Source organism: Sceloporus occidentalis, unplaced genomic scaffold, assembly GCF_023333645.1.
Source record: "Sceloporus occidentalis isolate IW3139 unplaced genomic scaffold, rSceOcc1.0.p SCAF_5, whole genome shotgun sequence".
NCBI classification, from domain to species: Eukaryota; Metazoa; Chordata; class Lepidosauria; order Squamata; family Phrynosomatidae; genus Sceloporus; species Sceloporus occidentalis.
The window spans coordinates 175,948,625-175,967,865 of record NW_028316985.1 but is presented as its reverse complement, the minus strand read 5'-3'; the positions used below and the strand labels follow the sequence as shown (position 1 = coordinate 175,967,865).

General features: G+C 40.4%; 1 protein-coding gene across 8 annotated transcripts in view; it reads right to left on the bottom strand.

The window, feature by feature from the left end:
* The window catches only part of LOC149313192 (transmembrane protein 150C), a 45,275-nt gene that overhangs the window by 13,451 nt on the left and 12,583 nt on the right, over positions 1-19,241 (bottom strand). For 5 of the 8 annotated variants that reach the window (XM_089526228.1, XM_089526231.1, XM_089526226.1 and 2 more), the window contains 4 exons: positions 4,503-4,584; positions 2,492-2,545; positions 967-999; positions 766-833 (listed from right to left, as the gene is read on the bottom strand). In XM_089526228.1, coding sequence (XP_089382354.1) covers positions 766-833; positions 967-999; positions 2,492-2,545; positions 4,503-4,584 — 237 coding nt within the window. Of the gene's footprint in view, positions 1-765; positions 834-966; positions 1,000-2,491; positions 2,546-4,502; positions 4,585-5,407; positions 5,479-6,770; positions 6,780-9,660; positions 10,053-19,241 lie in introns of those variants that run through there. The other 3 variants (XM_089526225.1, XM_089526234.1, XM_089526232.1) reach the window with 3 other exon arrangements.

The window sequence follows — 19,241 nt, the reverse complement described above, 5'->3', positions numbered from 1 at the left end:
AGGTTGAAATGTTTCACATTATACATTTTCAAATTTTACAAACCTGGTTCTCACTGCTGTAGTAAATGTGCCAGAGTCAGCTCTAGGCTTAAGAAGAATTATGTCAAAGCATTATCAGCCTCCAAAGTTATTGCCCTCCCAACATTATTGTGACCCCAAGCAGGCTTACATGTTGCGGTGAGCAGCAAAGGAGGTATAATTCCAATTACTCACAATGCTTATATTTGCTGCTCGAGAGCATTGTAGAAAATTTAAAATGGTCAGCTCACAACAGTCTCCTATGGAAACCTGACTTTGTATTGTGCAGGCAGGCAGCCCATGCCCAGTGATGCTAGGCACTGAACCCAGGCCTAAATGTTGGTGCTATATTGAATGATTTTAAACTATACAAGCTGAGTTTTGCATTAATCAGTTTCTATATAGCAAAGAAACAAAGCTTGCACACAGAAAATTAGCATATCAGCATAAAGTATTTTAGCCTTCTCTCTGATGTACTAATTTTCTATGTACAAGGAATTTTATTTTTGGTAGGGAGAAGGAGTCAGACACTCAAACTTCCAATGTATAGTTTTCTGTTATACAGCACAAGCTAAGGTTTGCTACCTCAGTGAGAACCAAGCCAAAGTAGCAGTGCCATTCATTGGATCCCTAGAACAGGCCTAACCTTAACAACATTTACTGGTCTGAATCTGGTGATTCACCAATGTCAATTAGAAAAGACAAAAAAAAAAAAAAAAAGCCAGACATTCTTCATGCAACGCCTACCTAGAAATGCTGCCATGTTCATGACTTGGCTAAACACACAGCTTGCAGGAGGGGCATCACCTGCAACACTTCAAAAATATAACGTGTATCATTGTAACTCAACTAAGCCTGCAACAGAGATAAATAAATCAGTAAAAAAAGTCCATCAGTAAGAATGGGCCTTTTTGAAAAGAAAGAAAGAATAGAAAGTGATCATATTACCTTATATATGGTGGCTTTAGGGAACTTGATTTCCTAAGAATGCAAAAAGAAAGCAAACAAATACAAATCAGAATAACACTGATTATTATTTAGATCTTGACTGTATATATTGACTATGGATAGTTTAGGTATATTCAGTATGAAATAAGAAGTGTGCATTATGGGAAAGGTGTACAGAACACTGATTGTGATCCACAGGCAGATTCTGGAATGAGTTACAGTAAATCACAAAAATCTCATAGCTTGGGAGGCCCAGGTAATCTTCAATGGCCTATGCCTCTTCTGATTTAAATGTGTTAGTCTTGTATGTTTTCCCAATCTTACCCTCCCAGATATTCCGATTCCCATGAGAGGCATCCCTTATTTACATGGCAGCTAATTTATCGCCCTGACAGTAATGCAATTCCAAGTCCCTGCCATCTTCTTCTAAATAGGAGCGTGTTTGGCTATGCCCATGCTTGCATGAGAGGGGTAAACAAAACTTGTAGATTACTTAAAACAGATTCAACATTGCTTTAGGCTCCAATATGCAAAATGCTAGCAGCAGATGCGAATTCATGCCATTATTTGCAATAATCAAATTGTTCTTCACTGTTTTTCCCCCTTCACTTCTTTCATTGCTTGACACTTGTGTTGTTGTTTGACTTATAACCTAAATGGAATGAACTCAAAAGACATAGCCATGTTAGTCTGGAAAATCAGTATGCAAAGGGATCTGCAGCACCTTTGAAACTAACTAGCTGAAAGAGAGAGGTTAGTAGCATGAGCTTTCATAGACTTGAGCCTGCGGCCTCAGATTAGGAAAATAGGTTCAGCTCTACTACCAACTTCTATCTCTGCCAGATCCCTTTGCATACTAACTTGAATGAAGTTTATTACTGGCCTATGGAACATCTTCTGCACTTATTTATCAGCATTAGAAGATTTTTTGGAACAGGAGCTCTTGTTTGCAAATATTTTATATGGTGTAAGAGCTCAAGTCTCCAAACACAGGTGTTCCCATTTGCATTCTGGTAGGATTTTGAATGGCACAGGACCTCTCATTTACAAGCTAGCAAGATTTTGCATTATGGAAGTTGTTGCCCTATAGTGGTAGGGGAAAACGCACAGGGGATGACCAGAGTCATAGAGACTGAGTCAGATGTATGATTTCCACGTCATCGACTTCATATTAATCTGGCCCTACCTTATGCCCTTGACCTTACCCACTGTGAGAATGCAGCCCTTAAATTATTCCCAAATTGGAATTTGGCTCTCTAGTTGGAAACACCTCCCCAGGTATTATCTGAAAATGTGTATGCATGTGTGTGTACCTGGATAATACCCAGTAGTTAGTAGTAGTACCACCACCAGCTGTATTAGTAGTAGTAGTAGTAATGCTAATGATGATGATTCATAGGTACCAATGGAATATATTTTGGAGCCAACTAATGACATTCACCTTGATAAATGGATACTGCAAAACATTTAAAAACTGAATAATGAGGGCTGTATCAATATGAAAATAGATTGATAATTATTTTACCTGTCTGCCACATTTAGTGGAATAATTTTGTTGTCTTCTACCGCTATAAAATATCTGCCAAAACAGAAAGAGTGGAACCTTAAATCACTAACAGAATAGCAAGAGGCAAAGTACAGGAATATCAAGGCAGAAATGTTGTTCTCTGAGGGAAAAGGAGAGAGCTCAGTACAGCACCAAGCAGGAAATCTGCCCAAAGATTTTGATTGTGTTATAACTAGCATAGATTCTGTCTCTCTTGCTGCAGCCTCTCCTAGCTAGTATGTTCTTCTTTATTAATAAATTGTGTCATCTTGACCACACTTTGATATTGCTTGGGCACACATGTCCAGATTTTTATTTATGAAATTTTGGAAAATATGAAAAGGGGCTATGTTGGGGAGCCTGAGATCTGCAAAAGTAGAAAACATAATGGTTTGAACATTGGACTATGACTCTGGAGACTAGGGTTCAAATTCCTGCTTGGCCATGAAAACCCACTAAGAGGCTTTGCAGACTGCCCCTAATGGGCGGCATGCAGTTGCCTCCAGCTGCGCCAGATCGAGGCCATGGCAACTGCAAGCCACAGCCCCGATCTGGCCTTTCCAGGGTGCAAAAAGGAACCGCAAAAAGCGGCTCCTTTTTGTGCCCTGGTGTGGTGGAAATTCCTTGTTGAAATAAAAAGCTATAGAAAGATGGAGTCACCTTTGTCAGCCAGAGAGATGGTTTTTGAAATAAAGGCTTGGAGTTTAGAAAAACTAGAGCAAAGGAATAATGAGTGCATCTTGACCTGGATGGAAGCTGGCACCAGTAAAAAGACATAACATAAACTACTGAGATAAGGATACATAGTTGACATTGAGAAGCAAGGTTAGGAGGAAAGCTACTAAATTCCTACAGGAGGGGGTAAGGAGTGATGATGCAGTTTTAATGTATGCATGTATTTCTGTTCTGATTGTAAGAATTCTGTATGTTTAAATTGTAATTAGCCAATCAGGTGTATTGAAGAAGCTTCTTTGTCTTGAATAATATAAAAAGAGCCATTTTGTCTTGTTCGGGGCCTCAGCTTTTTGGAACTTGAATTCCACTGAGTTCAATGTTTTCCTTTGTCAACAATTGGAAATAAACTTATGGATTTTCAATTACTAGGTCCTCTTGCGAATTCCTTGCTCTGTCAATCCTAGATTTTTAGGTTTCCTGAAATTTCTGTTACAGAAAGGACGTGATAGCCACAGCGCTGCGGCTTTAAGGTGCTCTTTTGGTGCTGTGTTGTGTGGACGCAGAGCCAGAGGAGCACTGTGATGTCGCGCCATGTGGAGTGGCACGTGATGTCACGCTGTCCTGGGGTGGAGTTGAGGAGTGCATCATGTGGGTGCCATACCCCAACTCCACCCCCAGACTGGCCTTTATAGCCAGTGTGCATAGCCCCTGAGTGATCTTGGGCAAGTCACACTCTCTCAGCCTCAGACGCAGACAAAGGCAAACCTTGCCAAGAAAACCCTTTGATAAGTTCTTCTTAGGGGCACCATAAGTTGGAAACAACTTGAAGACACACAGTAACAACAGATTTAAGTGAAGGCATAACTGGCTGACTGAAACAATTAACTTTCCCTTGTATGTTCTGTGTTCTTACTACACGTGTATACAGCGGACTCTCAATATCCGTGGGCTTGTCATCTGTGGATTTAAGCATCCGTGGAGGGCAAACCCTGTTGCTTTCAATGAGGGTGCATGCACGCAGCCATGTGCACATCACTCTTACCATTGAGGACAATGAGACCTGAGGTCTTACGTTTTTCCTTATCCTTGGGGTTCCAGAACAGATGTCCCACAGATAGAAAGGGCGGACTGTATATCACTTTTCTGCATATAGGTATTTTAAAGAGTTGAAACATCTGTCTTGTAGAAAGAATGGTGTATTTAAATAAAAGTTATTTAAGTTATTTCATCTGGAATTATGCCTTTGAGTTACGCTGTGTCAAGGAATTACTTTTCCCAGAAAACATTTTATAAACAAACTGCAAAGCTCACTTACACAATCCATAATCCTGCTGAGGTAAACAGTGTAAAGACAAGAGGTAAGAACATCCATACGCTGCATTTCTTCCCATCCATGCCTGTAAGAAAGAAAAAGGAACAGATAAACATTTTTTCTGATGAATAAAGTAGTGGCTGCTTCTGCACTGCAGAAATAATTCAATTTGTCACTATCATGGCTCAATGCTATGGAATTCTGGGATTTGTAGTTTGATGGGCGCCAGAGCTCTTTGACAGAGAAGGCTAAATATCTCACCAAATTACAAATTACAGAATTCCATAGGATTGAACCGTGGCAGTTAAAGCATTGTCAAATTGCATTATTTCTGCAGTGCTTTAACTGCCATGGCTCAATGCTATGGAATTCTGGAATTTGTAATTTTGTGAGATATTTAGCCTTCTATCTCAAAGAGCTTTGGTGCCCATCAAACTACAAATCCCAGAATTTTATTTATCCCATTTGGACCCTGCCCTTTCCCCAAGGAGCTACACAGTTCTTGGAAAAGTTAGTTTTTCAGACTGCAGCTTTTGAACTATCACTGGGAGTGATAGTTCAAAATCCTACAGTCATTGGGAGTTGTAGCTCAAAAAAGAGAACGTCTCCCAGATCTATAGTCAGTTAAGCTGGCAATGATTAGGCCAGGGACATCCATACATGAGCTTCATGGTCCTGCAGGGATCTGAACCCACATTTATTATTATTATTATTATTATTATTATTATCATCATCCAATCCTGAGGTCTATTCATAACCATTCGGAACGGGAAAAATCACCTGAGAACTGTCATCTAAAATCTGTAAATTTGCTACCATCTCCCTCAAAACAGAAATTTGCCTGAAATGTGAAGGTTACTGTTAAATAAACAAACAAACAAATAAATATATATGTAGGACTGACTTACCAATCTGATGCTGATTCTTAAGAAACTAAAATTGATGCCCAAGAAGCTTGTATTAGAGAAATATCACACTGCATGGTTATAGCACTATTATTCCATTTTAACTGATATGGCTGCCCCCTGTGGAATTCTGGGATTTGTAGTTTAGTGAGGCCTAAGAGCTCTCTGGCAGAGAATTCAAAAGGCCTTTCCTTAAACTACAAATCCCAGGATTCCACAGGAAGCAGCCATAGCAATTAAAAAGGAATAATAGCGCTATGACAGCATAGTGTGATATTCAGCTTGGGTGGGTCTACACTGTAGAAATAATGCAGTTTGACACCGCTTAAACTGTCATGGCTCCTCCATCCTACAGAATCCTTGGATTTGTAGTTTTGTGAAGCACCAGCACTCTTTGGAAGAGAAGGCTAAAATTACAAATCCCAGGATTCCATAGGATGGAGCTACAGAACCTAAAGTGGTATCAAACTGCATTATTTCTACTGTGTAGATGCACCTTTGGCTCTCTCTCTTCCTCCCTATTCCTCTCTTGCTCTTATGAAACCTTTCCAAAAAAGGACACCTTGGAAGGAGGGTGCTACTATTATTCTTACACCCAGCCTTAACCGTGATGTTTTTTAGATGACCATATAAGATAATTACATGCTGCTACAATAATTTTGTAGCATCTACAATGTCAGAAAAATTCCTAAGCTACTTAGATATTCATATTCAGCCAGGCTAAATGCTTCTAGACCCAGGTATGAAAGTGAACAGCTAATGGAGTCCATGAAATTCATCCTTAAAGCATACATAAAATGTTTAAAAACAACCGGTCTGGTCTTCATACTTTTTGCATATCTACCAAGGAAGCATATAATGAAGGCAAGAATAAGCTCATTGTTTTGGAGCTCAGATGTGTTCTTGGGAGACTTTCAATGCTCCCCAACATTTTTCCTTCTCCGAAATAAACTTCATATGAATCCCATAAAATCCTGTTGATGATCCCCATGGCCTTGGGTTATGGCTGAAATCTACCCTAATGAAACAAACTCAATACATAAAATACATTTCATGAAAATAGGAACTGACTATTGATTTTATAAAATAAACAAATAGGACTATGTTTTGGCCCAATCTGCTCCAAGCACATTTTGCATGATATTAGTTACATTCCCTTCTTATTATTCATCACCCATTTCTTTCTGATCTCATACAGTTCCCTGCCAGAAATGTTGATATTCTGCAAAAGTACGGGAGCGAAAAAGAGAGGGAAGGATGCAAAGCAAGGCTATTTCTCCCTTCATTTTATATTTGCATGCTTTTGTGGATTGGGATATTTTACAAAGTACGTAAAGTTGGAGACATCTCAGTGCAATTTTCATACTTGACGTCAATGAAGGTCATTCTGGGAAACAGCTCTTCACCCCAGTTCTCAAAGCTTGTGAATTCCTTAATAAAGTTAATAGAAGCTGTCATTCAAGAACCAGGAAACATGCCAGCAGGGACAAAAGTCAATTTCTATATGCTGCTAGGTTCCTCATAAGAAAGTTTATTTCTGCCTGTGCTGGATTTTAGTTCTGCGTTGTTCAGCAAAGGGAAAGTGCCATCCCTCAAGACTGCAGCACTTTAACCACCTCTATAAAAATTCCTGCACTTTTATATGCAGCACCTTCTTGTCTTTGCAGTATGTCTATATTTGTAATGCAAAAAACCAGCAACCCAAAACCAACCCAAACCCATAAACACATGCACACTTGAATTTCTTATCTGGTTTCCAGAAATTCTTAATATTCACCAAATATCTGCATAACAGATACTATCACTGCACATTTTCTTTCTACAGGTTCAGGGTGAGTCTCCCTTATCTGAAATGCTTGGGACCAGAAGTGTTTTGCATTTAGTATTAGTTACTTATTTACCGGATTTTGAAATATCTGCATCTACAGAATGAGCTATCTTAGAAGATGGGACCCAAGTATAAACATGAAATTTATTTATGTTTGTATACACCTTATATACATAGTCTGAAGGCAATTTTACACATATTTGAATAATTATTTTGCATGAAACAAAGTTTGTGTTCACTGGACCATCAGAAAGCAAAGGTGCTCAGCCGCCCATGTGGACAATTTTGGATTTTGGAATTCCAGATAAGGGATATTCAACCTGTGTCAAAAAAGAGGGAATAAAAAAATAGGGACTAGTAGACTGATTTTGTGAAAGATTTCGTGTTCCCCACTTCACTTCAGATAAATACAGAATGCTGACTGGATCTGTCAGGATCTTTAATTCGGAATCTCCTGTATATTTTAGAAGGAGGCCACTATAGATCACTGATGTGTTGTAATCCATAGTAATCCATATTGTAATCCATATTGTAATCCATAGATCACTGGTAGACTGAGCTCTTATCAGGAAGTCCATGGAAATTCTGGAGAACATTCAGGATTATGTACATCTAGTCCTTTATCTAATCTCCAGACCCCTCACCCTGCCCCCCCCCCCAGTCTAATGGCAGCTCTTAACAGCACCGTGAGATGAAACCAGGAGAAATGCACACACACATTGGCACTGTAATCTTTCATGACATTATTGAATTTTACTTTCTTTCTTGTCAATTTTGATTTCTGCACAGTTGGCCTGTGTGGCGAGCAAACAGAATTACAAGGTAATTACAAGGCTCTGGGTTTCTGCAGGCAGGCGAAGACCTTTTAATTCAGAAAGCCCTTTGGCATTTAAGCAGGGATATATCTGAAAGAGGTCTGAGGTATCTCTTTTATTGCTGTGTTTCTAATTATATTTAACTTAATTTGTTTTTATTTCAATTTTACCGTCAGCCCCCAGAATGGCATTTTGGGGCAGAAAGGTGGAACGCAAATTAAATGGAATAAAATAAAATGAATCGCTCTTGCATTTTTAATGTGCAACAGCACTATTTAAAGCTATTTAGTTTTCCTCCTGTATCTTGAGAATACAAGTGTTTCTGCACCATTTTAAGCACTGTTTTCTGAAGTTCTCTGCAGACAATTCATTTGTGTAAAAATATACATGTTCTTTGTTTGTGGGAGAATAAGGCATAGGTTTTGCAAAACACTTACTGAACCCTGTACAAAAGTATTAATTCTGAGCAGAATGCCTATGCAGAAAAATGACATGTGGTTTTGCTGCACAGGAACCCATATTTGCACCCATATTTGCACAAACTGTTTTTGCTCAACAATGCACATTAATTGTTGAAAGAACCTTTCTCCCTCCTTTCTTGCAGTGACTTCAAGGTGGCATTGCTCTTCTTCTCCTCATGTTGCCCTAATAACAATGCTCAATGTGAAGTAGGTCAGACTGAAAGACAGTGACTGGCCTCAAAGACACTTGTGGGACTGGAACCAAGGACTCCCAGATCCCAGTCTATCATAAACAGCCTTACTAGGGGCCCATTCACACTTACAATTTTGCACCAAGGAGATCCGGGGTCTCCTTGGTGATGCCATCCTGAATTGATCGAGCTCATAGTTCTCACTATGGCCTCATTCCCACTACATAATAAACCAGTTTTCAGATCGATCTCAACCGGTTTAAATGGCCCTTGTTCACACTTGTAGCGAATTCCTGGTGCAGTTTGTTGATAGGGGACCAGTGCTAAACCCATTTAAAGCGTTTCGAATCTGCTGAATTCCCTGAGTCTTTTGCAATTAATTGATTCAGTGCTAGTGTGAACGAGCTGCGGATCTGAATCGGTTCCCTGTTGCACGGTCAGCCCTGTGACGCGACTCCACGTTGAATAGATCCATCGACAAACATGAATGCATAGTGGATTAAATTGAAATTGGTAAGGTTCGATCACTGCTCGCATAGTATGAATGTCTATTCGGCGCTAGATCGCTTCTTCAATTCGACTAAAAAAACACGGTTTATTCTGTAGTGGGAATGAGACCTATGTTTGTCATGATTGAATTTTCTGTTGCCGTTCACAGCGGTGGTGATTGGGGGCTATTGTCTTTTACGATCAGAGGAAACCAACACAATAAATACAATTCTTCTTAGCTGTGCTCAAAATGGAGGACGTTTTGACATTTGACCCTTGGATAGGAAAGGGAAATGTAGGATAGGTCCATAGGGGAAAGGAGGGGGCCTGGTCGCCCCTGTCACTGGGGCGCTGTCCTCTCAGCTGTTATTAAGGGAGAAATCAGGGAGAGGGGGAGGACGAGAAGAAAAACATAGCCCCGCACCCCAAATGCCTGCAAGCTAGCACTTGGGCTGCCTCCCCTCTTGCTAACCTGTCTTTGGTTTCCGCGTCTCAAGGAGCGAAGAGGGCGGCCGTTGCCTGGCATCTAGGGTGACAGGAGCGCGGGTGGCCCCCTCTGGAGGGGCTCCACTGTCAGCCGAGGATGTGTGATTCATCCCAAGGTTTTCACGGCAGGGTGGGGGAACTTGAACCTCAGGAGGGGCTCCACTGTCAGCCGAGGATGTGTCCCAGCTCATTTCAGATGCTAAGGAGAATCTATCACAGTTATCGCCCCCTGCCCCTGGGGTTGGGAGAGTGTGATTCATCCCAAGGTTTTCACGGCAGGGTGGGGGAACTTGAACCTCAGGAGGGGCTCCACTGTCAGCCGAGGATGTGTCCCAGCTCATTTCAGATGCTAAGGAGAATCTATCACAGTTATCGCCCCCTGCCCCTGGGGTTGGGAGAGTGTGATTCATCCCAAGGTTTTCACGGCAGGGTGGAGGAACTTGAACCCAGGTCTGCGGAGTTGTAGCCCAACATACAAACCACTATGGCTCTGTTGGGGAAATGAGTAGCCCTCCCTTTTTCCAAGAACGTGGATCTGAAGGGGAAAATGAAGATGGAGATGGAGCGGCGGGAGTCCGCATGGGACAAGGTGACCTGAGGTCCTCCTTTTTCACTTCCTCCTGTCTAGAGGAGGAATTCCTAAATGTTCTCCATGTTGAGGTGGGGAGAAGGAGGGCAGCACTTGGGGATCTCATGCGATCTGGATCAATCTGGTAGTGCATTCTCATTATCAAAAAATCCTTATCATTATGGGACCCACCAAAAGACAAAATAAGGAACCCAGTGCCAAATGCACCAGTTAAATGGGTGCTTTTGCAGTCCTCCCCTGCAAATTGCACCGAGTGCAGTCGTGCCCAATATGAACTCCAACAAAACAGCCCAGGTTCCACACCAGGTTATTTCGTAATGTAAAGGGGCCAGATAAAACGCAAGGGATACCTTGCCTCCTATTTTATCCATCCAATGGCCTAGAGAGCTTGTAAATAAAGCACCATTACTCATTACTTGTTACAAACTGAGTATCCCTTACTCAGAATTCTAAAATCCAGAACACTACAAAATCTGTAATTATCCACACAGGTAGCTGAGATAGCGCCACCTTTATTTTCTGAAGGTTCAGTGTACACAAACTTTGTTTCATGCACAAAATTATTAAAATACTGTAACATTATGTATAAAATTATCTTCAGACAATGTGAATAAGGTGTATATGAAACATAAATGAATTTCACATTTAGACTTGGGTCCCATTTGCAAAATACCCCATTATGTATATGCAAATATTCCAAAATCTGAAAAATTCAAAATCCAAAACATGGTCCCAAGCATTTCGGATAAGTAATACTCAACCTGTATGAATTCTTTCTTGATATCAATAAGGGGGGTGGGGATGCTGTTACTTGTAAGTATTTTAACATTTGATGTATATTTTTTGAATGATGAGACCCAAGTCTAAACATAAAACTCATTTGTTTCATACACACCTTATACATATTGGCTAAAAATAATTTTATAATGTTTTAAAATAATTTTCTGCATGAAATAAAGTTTGTGTACACTGAACCATGAGAAAGTAAAGGTGTCACTATCTCAGCCACCAATGCTGATAATTTTGGATTTTGTAGACTTCTGGATTTTGGAACTCTGGATAAAATGCAGGCCTATGATACACATCACCACCTTTTTCTTTCTTTCTCCTGTATGATTTTTAACACTCTTTGCCTGATGAACAAGCTTTGAAAGCTTGCAACATGTATTTTGTGCATTTTGGGTGTTATTGTATTTTCCTATATGGCAATATACTCCTGGATATGACATTGGCAGCCCATTACCAACAAGTGATGTAACATGCTTATTTTTAAACCGAAGAAAAATAGATAATGGTGAGATATTTTTCCCCATAAAATAACATCACCATTTGAGCTTTGGAAATAATGATTGCATCCAGTTGCCCATAAACAAGACACAAATACTGTATATACTCGACTATAAGTCGATCTCGTGTATAAGTCGAGGGCAGGTTTTGGGGCCAAAACGATAGATTTTTGATATGACCCATGGATAAGTCAAGGATAAAATTTAGGGGCATCTTAACAAATGATGTAAAGAACGGAGCAAAGGAAAACAATGCCAAATAACTTACAAAATTCCAGCAGGCATAACTATTTGTGCTCATCCTAAAGGCTGGATGGAAGAGAGAGTAGGGGAGGGGGGTCAGTGCTTCCAGGACAGACTAAACTCTTACCTTTCACCATATATTTATATATAATATGAGTTAAAATACAGTACTTACATTGACCCGTGGATAAGTCAATTCAAGTTTTTTGAGTCAATTTTTTAACCTAAACTTCTAGACTTATACATGAGTATATACAGTACTTCTTTCTCTTCATATATCCTCAAAAACGGGTATCAAGAGGTACAGTGCCTCTCACACTGAGATAATACATAGCTAGTGCCAGATAACTACCATGGAAAAGTAACTTATGATGGAAGAGTGAAAACTGGAGGAAATTTAAGCAGATATTAGGGAGCCAGTGTAGCATACTGGTTCAAGTCCTGGACCCAGGGTTCGATTCCCCACATGGTTATGAAATGTACTGGGTGACCTTGGGCAAGTCACACTCTCTCAGCCTCAAGGGAAGACTAAGGAATTTATCACACTAGCAAGATCCAGCAGAGAAAGAGGATTTAAACTGGATTTCAATTAAATGCAAATTCGGGACCAAATTGCTACTAAAGTGAAATGACGTGAAGTTAAACCGAAGTTAAAGCGGAGAAAAATACCACTTTTTTACTTTCAGAATTTCCGGAAAGTAAAAAACTGCCATTTTCCTCCGGTTTAACTTCAGTTTAACTTTGCATTATTTCACATTAACAGCGACGTTGTGTGATAAACTTTGGGCATTTCTGGGTTTTCTCTAATTAAACTCTCATTTAAATCCCATTTTCCCTTGGAAAATCTTGCTAAGTAAACCATGGCTCAATACTGTGGGATTTTATTCTATATGTTCTGATGTACCACCCTTTGGTGGAACGGGTGTTATAAATAAACGTTGTTGTTATTTGTAGTTTGTTGTGACACTGCAGACATAAAAGGCTAAACATCTCACCAAACTACAGATCCCAGAATGCCATAGCATTAAACCATGATAGTTAAAGCAGTGTCAAATGCAGGGTGAACACATGTCCTCCTTTCCCAGAAGATGTCCTACATTTCATCCTTCTGTCCAGGAGGAATTTCAAAAGGTCCTCCATTTAGAGCCTGACCAAGGAGCATGAATTTATATGCATATTTTTAGCTTTTAATTTAGACATACTCAACATTTTTCCAGATTGTGCTACATTTTGCAATGTCTTATCCTCCCTTTGCAGTTAGGACATCGGGTCACCCTGTGTCAAACTGCATTATTCCTGCAGTGTAGATGCAGCCAAGAACAGGTTCAAGTGAGAGCTCCCCAAATTAATAGGTCTCAGGGTTGAGAAAGGAGAAGAAACCGGTTTAAACCAAGCAACAAATGTAGGTTTCCTTCCTACAAAGGCAAATAATGCAATTTCTACAGGTGTCTGGGCTGAGGTTTAATTCTTTGCAAGTTACCAAGGCAATGTGGTTAAAGGCAATGTGTACTAAAAAGGTTTTCTCTCATGGCCTGGCTCCAAGTTGCCACAGCAACGCATTAAGGAATAGTTACATTAATCATACAGGCTTTGATCTCACAAACTGCACAGAAGATGATCCAGGATTCTGCCACTTTTAGACTGAAACCAACATGTGAGATATCCTTGCAACCTAGAAGGCTAGCATGTCAGGGAGATGATTGCTGGAAGGTTTTTGCATTCTCTTTCTCCCTCATTCAATAGATAGGGATTTCCTGCATGCAAACTCCCCTCTCACATTCAGACTAACCATGTGATTTAGGTCGCTCCACCTTTGGGATTAACAGAGATTTTCTCTCCAAGATTTTCAACTTTACTGCATGTTCCTCATCTCTCAACTTTCTTTGGAAAGGTGGTGAGATAAAGATTTCTTTTTACCTTAACTATTCACCAGCTAGATTAGGATATAGCCTTTATGTATATATAAATTAAAGCCATTAGTAAACTTTTGTTTCAGCTGCAAGCTACTTGTGTTGTTTTTGAGTCAGTCTCAGTTCTTAGGGAAGCATAGTTAGACAAGAGCACATTTCGCTACTCTGCTGATTTAAAGCTAGACCCTAACAAGGCTTTGCTTTGATATTTTTGATATTTAAATATTTTTGTTTCCTTTTCAAAAGGCTGAAGCCTTAGGAAATTTAAATTACCCCACAAATATAGGGTGGTACCTTTATCACCAACATTTATTTACGCAGGGATCATTTTTCATGAAGGAAGAAATAATAACTCCAGGTTGGTGTGATGGTTTAAATGTTGGACTACGACTCTGGAGACTAGGGTTCGAATCCCAGCTTGGCCATCAAACCACTGGGTGACCTCCGAATATATTTTCCCTAGATTTTTCAAAATACCAAATTTAGCCACAGCAGGGGAATTCTAAGCAAGAGGGAACTAAAGGACCGTGTCTTAACTCTTTGAGGTTTTCTGTCTCCAACAAAGGTAAAATGCTTTCATTGGACTACAATTTGGAACTATTATTTGGCAAGTTTTACCTATACAGAGAACCAGCGTAGTGGTTTGACTGTTGGACTATGGCTCTGAAGACCTGGGTTTGAATCCCAGCTTGGCCATGAAATCTACTGGGTGACCTTGGGCAAGTCACACACTCTCAGCCTCAGAGAATGGCAATGGTAAGCCCCCTCTGAAGGAACTTGCCAAGAAATCCCCGACAGGGTTGCCTTAGGATCATTATAAAAACAACTTGAAGGCACACAATGACAACAACTCATGAAAGTCCCAATATATGTACTATCTGAAGTGCCATAGGCAATATACAGGTTGCCCACTTCATCTTCAGATTATCCCACAACAGCGTTTCACCCCGGCATTGGTCAATGGGCTTGATACAGACTTCCTCCATGATTATCTTCCAACATCTACAGTTGGCCCTCCACATTTGCGGCTTTCACTTTTGTGGATTTGATTATTGGTGGTTTTGATTAATGGGTTCTCTCAAGGAATCTCTAAGTCCTCCAACGCAATTCTGCTGGAAGTTGACCATAGAGTTGTCCTGGAGAACCTAGAAAGAACACACTTCTCTTGACATTTGTAGGTCCTCCAAACTGATTCTATGATTGACATCTGGCAGATATTGGCCACAGATTTGAATTGGAGGACCTGGAGGTTCTTAGAGAGGTGTTCTCTTAGGTAAAAAGAATAGTGTTTTTTATTTGCAATTTTTTCACATTCACAAGGGTCCTTCACTCCTAATCCCAGTGAATGTGAAGGGACCACTGTACTGTACTTGTATTCCTTCTTCCTAATTCAGTGAATGAAGATGCAACTGGTCTCAGTCATGGGAAGGAGGAGAAAAATGAAGATGTGCTCTCAAATGGGTTATCTCTGATTTTTCTTTCTCTTAGAAGCCCAGACCAGCTGTACCTTCATGATCGGAATCGCCTCTTCTCTCCACTGGTAAATGACAGCAGAAGGAGTCCCTCTTTGCAGTGTGAAGTTTTTGGATGGAACGCAAGGGCAAAAGAACAGACCTTTGTGACCCATCCTAAAAGGAACTGCATGCCTACACATATACACAAGCTGCACTTGTATGTGCCTTCAAGTCACTGTCACTTTATGGAAATCCCATGAATTTCATAGGGTTTTCTTAGGAAAGGAATACTTAGAGGTGGTTTTGCCAGTTCCTTCCTCTGAAATCTAGCATAAAGCACCTGGTATTTGTTGGGTGTTTTCCATCCAAGTACTAACCAAGGTTGATAATGCTTAGCTTCCAAGGATCTGGTGACTTTAGGGTATTATCAGTATGTAAATCGCTACCAGATTGCCAGCCAAGGTAATAAATTGATTGTGTGTGTGTGTGTGCGCGTGCGCCTTCAAGTCATTTTCAATTTATGGCAAACCTATCATGGGATTTTCTTGGCAAGATCTGTTAAGAGGAGGTTTGTCCCTGAAGCTGAGCTGGTTTCACGGCCAAACAGAAATCGAATTCTGGTCTCCAGAGTTGTGGTCCGACGCTCAAACCACTACGCCACACTGTCCCTCAAATTGACTATACCAGTATTCTTTCTTTCAGAAAGCTGAAGAACCTACAGCTGTTTCTGGATGTGAATAGACAAAATGGCACCCCTACCATGTGGAACATCAGTGAGAATTTTACATACAGCTGACGCAGAAAAGCAATGACTGTGGACAATTACAAAGCAAAGCTTGTATTATGCAGTCATCTTGCCTCCTCTATATGAACATTTATGGAGGATCCGAAAGTATTTGTCTTCTGTTTACAACCTACCATTTCTTCTATCTTTTTCTTACTGTTAAGGAGGAAAAGACAAAATAGTTGCAAAATGCCTTCTGACAGGTAGCACAGGGATTAATTTGTCTGGATGTATCCTGCATAGCACCAAAACATCCTAGCGTGAAAATAAACAGTGCTTAGTTTCAGAATGTATTTGGTTTATCTATCTGGCTGCCTATTATGTCTGTTTCTGTCCTTTCCTTAGTGAACTCACATGCTGGTGAGGTAGCTTAGGCAAACTGATAGAAATAGCTAAATCAGAAATAGATCTAGGGCTGCATCTGCACTGCAGAAATAATGCACTTTGACACAGTTCTAACTGCTATGGCTCAGTGTTGTGGAATTCTGGGATTTAAAGTTTTGTGAGATATTTATCTTTCTCTATCAGACAGCTCTGCTGCCAAAAGTACTATAAATATCAGGATTCCATAGGATGGAGCCATGGCAGTTAAAGTGGTGTCAAACTACATTATTTCTGCAGTGCAGATGCAGCCGGATCTTTGGAAGAGCTCTTTGAAGTTGTGAAGGCTGTATGACAGAGCCATAATAAAACAGAAATCCAAAGCACACTCAGATGGAAGCAAATCCCACTGGATCAGTAAGACTTAACTTCCATACAAACCTGATTAGAGTATGATGTGGCTTATAAAACTCTTAATTAACAGCATGGCCTGTGCACTTACAACTGATCAGCACCAGAGGGCATAAATACTCTTTAAGAAACGAAACCACAGACATTTAGTACAAAATCCTAAACCAATCATCATGAGTAAAAAGAAGTACATGAACTTTTCCCGTAACCGATGTGCAAATATTTTTGGCATAAAAGTACACATTCTAACTATGTCACACTTTGAATCAGAGACATCTATCCTCTTCCTGAGTAAGGGTCAGGCTGAAAATAAGCTAGGGCCAAGCTTCACACTCAAAAGCATTACCAACATCTGTCTCAATGTGTGTTAACACTGCCAGAGCCTTCTCTTCCAGAAAGCAGAGCAGCAAGTTCAAAAACAAAAATAGGGATCTTGGAATTCAAGATAGCAGAAGCAATGCAGGCAGCTGACAAACAAATGAAATGCTACAACAGGAGAAAGACACAGGAATGTAAGTAGCTGCATATACTGAGTTAGACCATTTGCCCATCTTACCTGCTATTATCAAAACTAATGGGCAGCATCTCTCCAAGGTTTCCAAGGATTCTTTGTTAGTTCTATCTGGAGAAGCTGAGAAAGCAAGATGCTAAAAGATTCTGCATCAAAACATGAGCTAAATTACTAACCTATAGCTTCTCCCTTTATCAGGCCTTCTCCCCTGCCAACATGATTGGATGTAGAAGAGGACAATTAGGAAATTTGTCCATTATCAGCTACTTAATTAAGTATATTTAATAAAGGTAAAACATTTTTCTTACAAAATTGGACTACATTTGGCATGTTTTACCAAAATAGCACCTAAAAATGCTTCCTAGTGCAAAAATAATGGAGGGCTTCCTAAGAAATTCAGTGCTTTCTATCTAACAAAGGAACTTATGGCTTCACAAAGCACTGAAGCATCTTGGATCTTAAGAGATGTCCCTCTTTTTGTCTTGCTAAGGAACTTAATTTTTTTCCCCTGGAGTACCCATATGGCCATGCAGTTAACATCAGCTAATGTCTATAGGTCCAGCACCTGGCTCTCAGAAGGAACAATATGGGCAGGTAGGAACCAAATGTTCTCCTAAATTTGCTCCATGATATGTGATTCAACGGCATTCATTAAGTTGCCCTACAGTGCATTAGGGCAGGTGTTGCGTTAATTATGTGTGTTGCTCTGGAACACATCTCACAACTAGTTTAACTATTGCTCCATTTAAACCAGGGGTAGGCAACCTGCGGCCCGCGGGCTGGATGCGGCCCAGCCCCAGCCCAGTCCTGCCGCCGATTGCCGCCGGGGCCTTTGGCGTCTCGCGCGAGGGGCATGGTGGGGCAATTGTCTATAGAAGCCTCAGAAACATGCATTTATCTTAACGTTTTTTTAAAAATCAGCAAATTTTTTTGCATGTCCTCCATTTTTTATTTAAAAAGTGCCCTCCATTTGAAAATTTTGTCCTGCATTTGTCCTGGTTTATTTATTTATTTAATTTTTTAAAAATTATTTAATTATTTATTTTTTGGCTTTGGCCCTCCAGTTGTCTGAGGGACAGCAACCTGGCCCCCGGCTCAAAAGGGTTGCCGACCCCTGATTTAAACCAATATGACCAATAGACAGGCCACATTTCTCCAGGGTTTCAGCCACAATTCTTTCCTAGCCCTAACTGAAAATGCCAAGGACTGAATTTGGGTCCTCGTGCAGGGAAAACATGTGTTCTGCCACTGAACGAAATGTCTTTTCAATGTTTCATCAGCGCTTGCCTTACTGATCATTTTCACCTGCAGCAAGCAAAGGATTGCTCCATGCTGCTATGAGGCCAACAGCCAAATAACAGCAGTATTAAGAGGCACTCCCACTGCACAGAAAGGCAAGAACAAGCATTGATAGGTATGTGACTGCAAGGCATGCATCTTCACCTTCTCTCTTAGCCACAGAACCTCCTTACCTGCATGAGCAAATGTCTCAAGGCAGATTAACTGTCAGGGAACCAGAGCAACGTAACTGCCAGCTATTACACTAGGATTACATGGATTAGGGTGGATGGCAGAACTCACTTTACAAGCCAGGGATCAAGCTTTCAACTTAATTCCACTCCATAAATATTCCAAAATATTCCATTTGACAAATGAATTTTGTGTGTACATTTGTAGATTATTAACCACTGCAGCACTCAAAGCAAGAGCAGTCAGGTACAAGGCTGGTCAAGTTGATGAGCCATGGGCTAGCTGCATATGGACCACTGATCCATTTTGTTCATGTCAGGCTGACAATGCTTTCTCCTAAGAAGACACATGCAGAACCACTCCATGACTTAAAAATCCATGGAGAAGGGAATATGCAACCCTTCAAAAGATTGCCTTTGGTTCCCATCAGCCCCAGGCAATATAGCCAACAGCCATGAATGACAGGAATTGTAGTCCAATGCAGTTTGCAGAATCGCAGGTTCCCTGTCCATGGATAAGAATAAATAAAATGAATAATACCTGCTCTGACAAAACTCTGGAGCAGATTACAGAATCCAGAAGAGAGTC